The sequence below is a fragment of the Myiozetetes cayanensis genome, unplaced genomic scaffold, assembly GCF_022539395.1.
Source record: "Myiozetetes cayanensis isolate MyiCay16 unplaced genomic scaffold, myiCay2020 scf76, whole genome shotgun sequence".
Classification (NCBI taxonomy): Eukaryota; Metazoa; Chordata; class Aves; order Passeriformes; family Tyrannidae; genus Myiozetetes; species Myiozetetes cayanensis.
The window spans coordinates 61120-72812 of NW_026088031.1; the positions used below are offsets into that span (position 1 = coordinate 61120).

General features: G+C 57.0%; 1 protein-coding gene across 1 annotated transcript; it reads left to right on the forward strand.

Annotated features, from left to right (window-relative positions):
* Positions 1-212: 212 nt before the first annotated feature.
* QPRT (quinolinate phosphoribosyltransferase) lies at positions 213-6466 on the forward strand. The gene is given in 6 exon segments (XM_050339008.1): positions 213-234; positions 4089-4368; positions 4370-4646; positions 5763-5784; positions 5787-5893; positions 6281-6466. Coding segments are annotated over 6 exon segments (894 nt in total).
* Positions 6467-11693: the final 5227 nt, after the last annotated feature.

Here is an 11693-nt window from a genome sequence, read left to right on the forward strand (position 1 = left end):
CCCCAGGGCTGTCCCCAGACAGAGAACCCCAGATGCTTTTGCGGGGCGTGTCCCAGCTTCCTAAGGGCAGGATCACTGCAGGTCCCCTTGCCCAGGTCCTGGTGCCACCTCCCAGCTTCTGCTGTTCTGCAGGTCTCCAGGGAAGCTCTCCTGGCCTCAGCAAAGCTCCTCAAGTGGAAGGAGCTCAAGCACCTGGTGGAGACGTTGCAACCATGGAGGATCAGCGAGTGCTTGGTGAGGACAAGCCCCAGGGCCCAGGCTGGGCCGTGGGCTCTCCCTGCCCCGTGCCTGGGCCGGGGCTCTCCCCTGCCCTTCTGCAGCGCACACCCCACAGCCTGGAGCTGCAGCCTTGTTGCTGACCTCGAGCATAGAGCCCCAGGGGCTCTTCTGCAGGCTCATCTGCCTTCCCTGCCCCCACTGGGAGGGAGGACTGGAAGGGACACTGAGGGGCTTTGTCGACAACAACAAACTGGGAGGAGCTGTTGGCTCCCTGGAAGGCAGGGGGTCCCTGCAGAGAGACCTCGACAGATCAGAGGACTTGGCAACCACCGACCACATGAAGCCTGACAAAGACAAGCGCTGGATTCTGCACCTGGATGTACAGACATGCTGTGGAATGAGACATTGGAGAGCAGCCCCGTGGAAAATGACCTTGGGGTCCTGGTCAGTGGCCAGGTTGACACGAGTCAGCAGTGCCCTGGCAGCCAGGAAGGCCAACCCTGTCCTGGGGGGCATCAGGCCCAGCAGGGCCAGGGAGGGGATTGTCCCGCTCTGCTCTGCACTGGGGTGGCCTCTCTTTGAGTCCTGGGGGCACTTCTGGGTGACATAAGAAGAGAGACATTAGAGAGCGTCCCAAGGAGGGCCATGGGAACAGTGAAGGGCCTGGAGGGGTGTTTTTCCAGGGGATGAGGGTTGGCACAAGACACACAGACACCAATTTTAAGGAACAAGGGTGTAATTTTACTACTGTGCAAAACAGTGAAGAATTAAAAAGGGATCATCTTTAACAAAACTACAAAAACTCTTAGGCAAATTCATTATTATTCAAATTCACCTGAAAAAAACTCCTTAACAGACCTTTTAAAACTACGAAAAACCTTTAAATTAAAATTGCCTCTGAGAATTCAAACCAAAGAAATTCGGCTTTTGCGGTTGTTGTAGTTTAGGAATGGCATTCCCCAGTTTGGTGTTCACCAGTTTACTGTTCCCACTGGAACACCCCAGACCACGTGCTGCTCACCCACTCCCTTCCCCTGCCCTCCCTCTGGGGAGGGACTGAGAGGAGAACTTGGAGGGACAAAAGGGAAAGATTCCAGCTTGGGATAAGAACAGTTCCCTGGGAACAGCGATGCAGTCAGAAAACGAGCAGTGACAGCAGCAACACCAACAGCAGAGTGTCCAGGACAGGCAAAGGGGTCACTCTGCTCGCTCCCCACATGGAACCGGCACCACTGGAAGTCTCTGCGTGCACTGGGCAGACGAGGGGTGAGCACACACGTGGTGCTGGTGTGGGGAGATGAACCTGAGTGGGCACAAGCACCCACAGCTCCCTGGGGAAGGGGGGGGCACGAGAGGCTGTGGGACAAACAGTGCCTTGGGCTCACCAACAGGAACATTTCCTGGGAAAATCCCCCCAGGGTGCAGCCCTGGGATGTGCTTCTGTGCACAGAGCTCCCCGTGCCCACCCCTCAGGCCTCGGGGGGGGCATCTCAGGCAGGGGCAGAGCAGGTGACACCCTGTAGGGCTGGGATGGCTCCAGCCTGTGGAACGGAGGACTCGTGACACAGAGGGAAACCACCCCAAAAAGCTGAGCTGGAGCCGTGATCCTGCAGGGAGAAATCTCTTCTGGCTGTCGCCTAAACAGGCCCAGGGGCCTGGCTGCTCTTACCATGAGACCTCTCCTGACTGTCTCAGAAAAGACAAAGCAATCGGGGGGTTTCCAAGTCCTCAGAAAAGGAAAATGCCCAATCTGGCTTCAGGAGGGGGAATTAGGGACTGGACAGCTCCCCCTCAGTCCTTGGGAAGGTGACAGGACAAGCCCTCCCACAGTCGTCCCCAGGCGCTTGAGGGCAAAGAAAAATGCAGTAGAAAGTGTTTTTTGGGAGGGGAAAGGAGGGAATGAGGCACCCTTGGACTTTGGGAAGGCCTTAGCCCTGGGCCTCCCATCATCTCCCAGCCAGACTGAAGTAGGGGATGATGATGAAAGGACGGAAGTTTGGCTGGATGACCAGGCCCAGGAGTCACCGGTGGGTCTGGAGCTGTCCTGGCAGCCCCTCAGTCACTGTTGTCATCCCTCTGTGCCCAGCACTGGGACATTACTGGGATGCCCATGAGCAATTGTCTCTGCCCGTTGACCACAGACCTTCCCTTGGTGAGGGAAGGAAAACCACTCAGGTTCCCGGTGGCCTTTGAAGCCCACAGGAAGGTTTGCTTAGGTGAGTCTCTCGTTCCACTGCAGGCATTGCTGCTCAGCCCCAGGGCTGCCTGGCAGCTCCCCCCCAAAAACAGCCCTGAGCATTTCCTTTGCTTCATCTTATCTTTCTTTTCTTCTTCTCTGCTCCCAACTTCCTGCCATTGACCATCTCTGTATGCCCTTCCCTACCTGGTACCACAGGAACACCACCTTGGGGCCAAGCTCATCCAAGGAGTGTCTCATTAACAGTCTGTTAAGGCTGTTCCCTTCCTTGCCAGAGGCACCAAGTGCCCTTCAAGAACCCTAAGTCCCCCTCAGCACCTTGGGGTGCCCCCCAAGTTTCCCCCCCCCAGCCTCCCTGTCCCCCTCCCCGTTGCTTAATTTTTGTCAATAATTTCACCTTCCCCCACCCAAAACCCGCCTAGTCTTTTTTTGGGGGGTGGGGATCCCTGGGACAGCCAATCACAGCAAAGGGGCAGGGCTTTGGGGGCGGGGCTGGCCACACCCTGCAGGTAAGAACTCCTCTGACCACCTCCCAAATTCCTCTCAGTCTCCCCCAGAGTCACAACAGGTCAGTGGGGTGCCCCTCCCCCACCCCCCCACTTGGGCGCGGGGGTGGGGGAGGGGTGGACGATGTGGCCAATCAGGGCCGGACTTCGGACCCCCCTGGGCTGGGGGGGGAGGGGCAGGAGGGAGACCCACATTTTGGGGGGTTGGGGAGGTGCAGGACCCATACCGGGGGTTGTCTGTGGGGGTTGGTCCCACATCTGGGGGTGGAGGGGGTTGGATTTGGGGAGGGAGGGACATTTGTGGGGAGGGAACTCACAGCTGAGGGGACCCACATTTGGGGGTGGACCCACATTTGGGGGTCTTTATGAGGCAGGACCCACATTTGGTCCCCCCCCCAGGGCCCCAAAATACCCCACAGGACCCAAATAAACCCCCCAAATCCCTTCAGAACCCCAGAGTCCCCTGCAAGACCAATTCCAGGACCCCCAACCCCCTCCCAAATTCCCCTCCCCAACCCTCAGATCCCCCCCAGAACCTCCCCGGACTCCCCAGGACCCCAAAATCACCCCAAGGACCCAAATAACTCCCCAAGATCGTCCCAGTAACACCACCAGGAGCCCCATAACCTCCCAAAATCCTTCCAAAGACCCCAAAACCCTCCAGGAACTCCCTAGCACTCAATAACCCCCCAAAATCCCCTCCCCAATCCCCCAATATCCCCCCAAACCCCTCTCCCAGGACCCCAATAGCCTCCCAAAATCGCCCCAGGATCTCCCCAAAATCCCTGGAAAGACCCCAAAACTCCTCCTTCCAGGGCCCCTGTAGCAGCCCAAGGACCTTCCCAACATCCCAATAAACCTCCCCAAAATCCCCCGGACACAAATAACCTCCCCAAATGTCCCCAGGCCCCCTCCCCTACCCCCCAAATCCCTCCAAGGATCCCAAAACCCTCCAGGAACTCTCTAGCACTCCATAACCCCCCACCCCCGCCAAAAACCAACTTCCCCTAAAACCCCTCCAACGACTCCAACAACCCTCTAAATCACCCCCCTCCGCCCCGTGATTCTCCAGCTGCCCCTCAAAGGCCCCCAAAATTTTCCACCCGGCCCCAAATCCCAATAAACCCCTCCCTCTCCCCAGGATCCCCCTCCACGATGACCTGCAGGCCCCCCGCCCTGCACTGGGACCCCCGCCGCCCCACCGCCTCGCGTGCCTCGCCGCGCGTGGCTGGACGAGGACGCGCCCTGGCCCGACCCCACCCTGGGGGTCGCGGGGGACGCCCCGACCCGCGCCCACCTCCTCAGCAAGGGCGGGGGGGGCGTCCTTGCGGGGACCCCCTTCGCCCAGGCGGTTTTGGGGGTGTCGGGGTGCCGCGTCACCTGGAGGGTCCCCGAGGGGGCTCGCTGCCCCGGGCGGGCGGTGGTGGCCGAGGTGGAGGGTCCCGCGGGGGGTGCTGGTTGGGGAGAGGGTGGCCCTCAACGTTTTGGGGCGCTGCAGCGGGGTGGCCTCGATGGCCGCCAGGGCCGTGGGGGTGGCCCGCGGTCACGGGTGGGGCGGGGTCGTGGCGGGCACCCGAAAAACCACTCCGGGCTTCCGAGTGGCGGAGAAATACGCGCTGGGCGTGGGGGGTGCCGACCCCCACCGCGGGGGGCTGGGGGGGGGGCTGCTCCTGCTCAAGGACAATCACCGAGCGCTGGCGGCGGCGGCGGGGGGACTCCAGAAGGTGGGCACCCCCAAAATTTTGGTGGGGGGGGTAAGGGGTCGAGGGACCCTTGAGTTGGAGGCGGGTGGTTCGGGGAGAGGTGCCAAAGTCTGGGGGAGAGAGAGGACGGGGCGACTCTGATGTGGCGGGGAGAGATCCATAAACTGGGGGGTCTGGATAACGGCACCCCGAAATTTTAGGGGAGGGGCATCGGTATATTCGGGGGGGGAAGAAGGGGTTGGAGCAGGTGGGCGCCCTGAAATTTTGTGGGAAAGGGCACCCGTATTTGGGGGGAGGGGCTCGATTTGGGGTAGAAGGTGGGCGGGGCACCCCAGATTCGGGGGGAGGGGGGAAAAGTGGATTTGGACGGGTGACCCCTAAATCGGGGGTTCTGGGGGAGGGCCCCCGAATTTGGTAGGGACACACCGATTGGGGGACAGTGGGTGGAGGGCAGACAGAAGGACTCCTGGACTGGGTGGGTGAAACCCAATATTTGGGGGGGAGGAGCCCAGTTTGGGGAGGAAATGGGGGGACCCCTGAATTGAGGGGTTCTGGGTGGGAGGAAAGACAACCTCGGTTTTTGGGGGTGTTGGATAGGGGGACTCCTGAACTGGACGGGTGGGGGCCCGATTTTGGGGGTAATAACTTGGGGGACCCCAAATTTCGGGGATGGTGGGGGAACACTGATATTGGGAGGAGGAGACCCAATATTTGAGAGGGGCCCTGAACTGGGGGAGGGGGGATTAGAGGGTTCTGTGTGAGGGGTGATGTGGGGGGACCCCTGGATTGGGGGATGAGTGGGGGAACCTCAGTTTGGGAGGGAAATGGGGGTCACACCTGGGCTGGGAGATCCTAAATTCGGAGGACGATAGGTGGGGGTGGGGGAACCCTAATTTTGGGGGGGAAACGGGAGACACCCTTGAACTGGGGGATTTGGGAGGCGAGGACCCCAATTTGGGGGATCACTGCGGATGGGGGGTCAATGGGAGAGACCCCAGTTTTGAGTGTAGGGGGGACCCCATTTGGGGGGTTCTGGGTGGGGCACCCCCTGTTTTACCCCCCCCTCACCTCATATTGGGGTTTGGGGGGGTCCCTCTGGGATTCCTCCCCCTCACCCTTTCTCCCCCCCGCCCCCAGATGGTTTTGGGGGTGCGCCGGGCTGGGGCTTCACCCGCCGGGTGGGGGTCGAGTGCTCCAGCGCGGCCGAGGCGCTGGAGGCCGCGGGGGCGGGGGCTGACATCGTCCTGCTCGACAACCTCCCCCCCGAGGTGAGCCCCCAAAATCTGGGGGGGCAGCCCCAGGCGTGGGGCTGGACCCCCAAAAAGGGGGAAACCCCTGTATGAATTGTGGGGCAGCCTCAGAGATAAGGAGGGGTGGGGGGGGAACCCCATTTTGAGGGTCGGTGGGTTGGGAAACCCCAATTTTGTGTGTCAGTGGGTGGATAACTCGTGGGTTCGGTTGGGGGGCCCCCAATTTGGGGTGTTTCTGAGTGGAAGGGACCCCAATTTTGGGGGTCAGTGGGTGGGTAGCTTGTGGATCGGGGGAGGGTTGGGGTGGGGAAACCACCAATTTTTTGGGGGGGGGTCCTCCTTGCATGCCCCCAGTTTTGGGGGTGGGGGGCTCCTCGCTGACGGGGTGCCCCCCGTGCCCCCCAGGAGCTGCACTCGGCGGCGGCGCAGGTCAAGGCTGCGCACCCCGGAGTGACGGTGGAGGCCAGCGGGGGAGTCGTTTTGGGGACCCTCCCCCAGTTTTTGGGGCCCCACATCGACGTGGTGTCCATGGGGTGCCTGACCCACAGCGCCCCCGCCCTGGACTTCGCGCTGCGGGTGCTGGAACCCTAAAATCCGTCCAGAGGGGAACGGAAAGCCACCCTGGGACCCCCCGAAATCCCCCCTTTGGGAGGGGCACCCTGAAATCCGACAGTGGGTCCTCCTAGCCACCAGGGGGCGCCAACGCCTGAGCACCCCCAACCCTCCCAATGTCCAGGGGACCCCAAAATCCATCCCGGGGCCTCCCAAAGCACCTGCTGGGACCCCCCATTTCCACCCTGGGGTCTCCCCTGCCCAGGGAGGACCCCAATACCCATCCTGGGGTCCTCCCAAACCCTTCCTCCCTCCCAGGGGTGACCCCAGGTCTCCCTCCCGGGGTCCCACCACCCCCCTTTTCTCTCTGTACCCCCAAATAAACCCCTCCCACACCTCCCCGCCCACGTGTGCCCGAAATTTTTGGGGGCGTTGCCCACCCCAGACCCCATCGCTGAGTGCAAAAACAGCCACTTCATACCAAAAAAAATGGGGAGGGGGGGAGACCCCTCCTCAAAAAGAGTGGAAGTTCTGCTGATTGGGGAATGGGATCCACCAATTTTCTGGAAATTGGCGCTCGGGGAACGAGTTGGAGTTCAGGACAACAGTTTGAGGGGTCCAGAGCCCAGTTTAAGGATCCCAAACCCCAGTGTGAGGGCCAAGATCCCAGTTTAAGCATCCCAAACCCCAGTCTGAGGTCCCCAGAGCCCAGTTTAAGGATCCCAAACCCCAGTTTGAGGGCCCTAGAGCCCAGTTTAAGGATCCCAAACTGGGACCAGCACCCATCTCATGAGTGTGATCTCTTATCCCAGGACCAGCACCCATCCCCCCGGCATTCCCATTTCCAACCACATTAACCCCTTCCCTTCGGCAGCTCGACCCTCTGGAGCCCTCCCCACAGCAGCTCATTCCTGCCCCGGGAATGTGACCTGTGGAGCAGAACCTGCCGTGCAGGGGACACAGGGTGGGTGTTTACCAGCTCTGAAGTCACATGTCCCCAGGGGGTCCTTGAAACGGGATTTAAAACAGGGACGTGAAAATCTTCGTTAAACATCAGAATAATGTGAAGTTACAAATTAACTTTTACTCAGCTGCAGGGGAGAAAAGTCACGGCATCATCAAGTTACTGAGGTTTGGAAAAGATCTCCAAGGTCATCGAGTCCAAGCTCTGACCAATCACCCCACTTGTCAACCAGACAAAAACACCGGGTGCTATGTGCAGTCGTTCCTTGGACACCTCCAGGGGTGGGGACTCCAAACCTCCCCGGGCAGCCCCTCCCGATGCCAGACCGCCCTTTCCATGGAGAAATTCCTCTCCACGTCCAGCTTGAATCTCCCCTGGCACAACTTGCAGCCGTTTCCCCTTGTCCTGTGCCTTGTTCCCTGGGAGCAGAGCCCGATCCCCCCCCGGCTCCCCCCTCCTGTCAGGGGGTTGCAGAGCCAGAAGGTCCCCTCCGAACCTCCTTTTCTCCAGGCTGAGCCCCCCAGTTTCCTCAGTAGCTCCTCACAGGACTCACTTCCAGCCCCTTCCCCAGCTCCGTTCCCGTCTCTGGACTCGCCGCTCCACCCACACCGAAAAGAAAAACCGGCCGCGGTCCGAACAAAGCCCGTGGGAGATCGCGATCGGCTGCTGTGAACCCGCACGGGGGTGTTCGGGGGGCAAGGATGTTCAGGAGAACACGGGGCTGTTTGGGGGGACAAAAAAAAAAAACAAGCCGGACACTACTGGAGCCGCCGTCGCGATGTCCGCGCTCAGCGCCAGCCGCGGAGGGGAGGTCGGGAGCCACAGGGCTCGACGGGGAGGACCGGGATCGGGCTGGGGCTGGGGGTCCCGTCTCGGGGGCGGCCTCGGAGCTGCTGCCCCCGCTGCCCCCCCCCAGGGGTCGGTGCCCGCTGCCCCCCGAGTGCTGCCGGTCCCGTTGGGAGCTGGGAACGTCCCTTAAGTTGGCATCCACCAGGCCCCCTCCCCTGGGGTAACTGCACGGGCACTTCCAGTTCTGCCCGTCATTCCCGAATTAGGGGAAAGGTGAAGAGCGCCGGCCCGGCCGTGTCCCTCCCGCTGTCCCTCCGGTACCACTCCAGTGTCCCCATGGCCACCTGCCCTAAGTGTCACGGTGACAGCGTGGGGGGAGCTCCGCCCACGAGCGGCGGGGGCTGCGGATCTCACAAGGGATGCTCCGAGATTTGGGGTTTGGCCCCCGGCAGCGGGGGAAGAGCGAGGGGGAAGGCACGAGGGGCTGAGCTCAGAGTACAGGGGAGGTGACAGAGCGGGCAGGTGCTCGCCCAGATCCCTACACGGAATCACAGACTGGTCTCGGTGGGGAGGGACCTTAAGAGACCACTCAGTTCCGCCAGTTCCTGCCACGGGCAGGGACACCTTCCACCAAACCAGATTGCTCCAAGCCCTGTCCGACCTGCCCGGGAACACTTGCAGGGATGGGGCACCTACAATAGCCTCTGTGTGTGTGACCTTTGGTCCTTTGTGCCTCCTCTGTGCCCCTCCTGCTGTGATCCCCCCCGTGTCGATTCCTCACCTCCACCTGTCTGGGGGTGTTGGTGTTTCCAGAGTCACCTCAGCAATGTCCTTGACCTTGCACAGCCCTCGGACAGGAGAATCACGAGGCTGAACGTCTCTAACACAAACCCGGCAGTTTCTCTCCACAGGGTGTCACCTTCGGCCTTGTTGGGAATTCAGGGCTTTTCCTGGTTTTCTCTAAACTTTTTGGTGGACAAGCTGCAATAGGACTGGATCACCCTTAAGGAAAAAAAGAAAAAAACCAATATCCACAGCTAATCCCAAAGGAAAACAAACCCCAAACACACAAAGCTTCCACAGTTACAGCTCCCTGTCTTTTTTTCTGTGTCACCTTCCTGTCAGTTAAAGCTCAAACAAGGTGTAAAAGGCTTGGGCGGGTTGAGGTTTGTCTGCAGGTTTCCCAGGATTTTTTGTTTTGTTTTCCTACCCTGTGGCATCGCTTTGGTAGAAAGCTCAGGCAAGAAGGGAAAACACCATTTTAAAGCACTTGTGGCTTGTGAAAACCCCATGGAAGAACCCAAAGGTTCCATCCCGGGGTGTTCCCTCATCCCTCACGCTCCTTTTCCCGCAGCAGCTGCTCCAGAACGTGGTACGGCAGGGCTGGAGGTCGAGATCCAGCAAACCTGCCCCAAATGTGCAGCCCAGCAAACCAGGGGCCGGGTTCAGCTTCGGTGAGTGTGGCAGGGCTGGAAGGGAGGTGTAATAAGTAGTAGTAGTAGTTAAATTTACTCATCAAATTAGTAATAGTGGCTTACTCATTAAACTGTAGTGCATGTTATATTCTTATATATATATGTCATTATAATCACTGTTCTGTTACGGGTAAGAAACTGTAAGTTGTAGAATGGTTCATTAATCTATCAGCATTGTAAGCTGAAAAAGCATGAAGTTTGCAGTTCTAAAGCTAGAAAGACAAACCATTGTGCCTTGTTAAGTAAATATTTTTATATCTTATTTTTCTAAAAAGCTTATTGTCTCACAACACGCATAAAGTAAAGGAAAGAAGGACAAGGATTGAAGAGTCAGGAACTGAAACAATACAGAATATCCAAGATGGACATCTGGAGATGCCTGCACGCCAGGCCTCAAGGTCTAGGGACTGATTGGAACTATGGGAGGAGAAAGCACCTGGCAACCAAAGCGAGAATGCAGAGAGGCCAACCAGAATCAGACCTGCAAAGCTCAGATCCAATAGAAAAACAACAAGTGACAATGGGAGGGAAACCGATAAGGGAATAAAAGTTACTGGTTTTGTTCACTGCGCTTGCGTGCCGTGAGTGGAGTGATGCCCAAAACAAGGCAGATAAAAAAACTGCTTAAAGGCAGAATTTTGAGCCCATAAACAGCAGGTATTTATTGAATGATTAACGACGCCGGGGTAGCTTCCAGCTCAGGCTGGACAAAAAGCTCCGAAGTGGTTCAGTAAAAACAAGCAATTTATACAGTTTCTAATCATGATTACAACATAATCACATGCATATTCATATTATTGCATCATTAGATTACAATATTCATAGCAGGTGGAGTCAGGGTGGAGATTGAGGCGTGGTCTCTATTTTGAGGAATATTATGGTGGGAGTTCCTGCCTGCCTTCATCCTGGGGTCTACATTTTACTCATCTTCCTCGGGTGACATCCGGGACCTTTTGTTCTCATGTCCTGATCATCCAGGTTTGAAGAAAACCTTGGCTCTAGGCCTACTTTACCTATTCAAATGTCTACCTTGGCTCCTCTGGATGAGATTTATGTGTGTTGAGTTCTTTGTCTAGTGTTTGTTGTGGTTCCTTTAAGGTCTAATGCTCTTAATAGAGAACATAGCCTTCTTGTAAAAGTACAGCTTACAGTAAACGAAATACAGGGGGTAAGGGGGGCTCTTGTGGGTTTACAGTAAAAGTGTTTCGATTAACCCTTCCTGCTTCATTCCCCCCTTTTCTTAGAACTTACGAACTCTTTCGTCAAGTTCCAGGGAAGTGTGAGTGTGTATTATTGCCCATAATATTTGGGTTCTTTTGACTATGGAGTGTAACCTATACCACAGCCATATATTTAAAAGGGATAATAAAAGCATGGTTATCACTGTAATTAACATTGGATCTATTAGGTAGTCGAAACTGTGGATGTCAAAGGGGATTGTCCTGTAAAGATATCCCACCAGTGATGCTGTCCTGTTTGTTCTAATTTAGTGTACAATGACTTTGGGGTTTAATCCAGTCCTGGTGTGTGCATGGTATGTTATTGTGTAGGATGTAAATGGCCATGCCTGGTCGAGGTGCTGTTTCACCCGAAAATATTGATGTGATAACTCGTGCATTTGACCATGGCCATTCCATGGTAGTGTTTTGTGTGGAGATTATACTTATCAAGAGTTCACAGAGTAATGCTGGGATTTGCCAGTCCATGGTAGGGGTTCCTTCAGGAATTCTCTTGGGGGTTCTCTGGAGCTTTCTTGACCCGAGAGTAGTGGATCCAAGCAGGTCGCTCCTTAATCCTTATTGCCGTGAAGGTGGTCAGTAGTATCTGGAATGGTCCTTCCCACTTTTTTTGCAGAGGTTTTCCTAAAAGATTCTGAACATATACTCGGTCACCAGGATATAATGGATGCAATTTACAGTCAGGTTGTTTGGGTTGGTTGTCTATTACCACTGTAGCATTTTTATCAAAATGTTTTCCACTGCTATTACATTTGTTCTGTATGGGAATGCTTCAGGCCACCCAGAAAATGTGTCTGTCA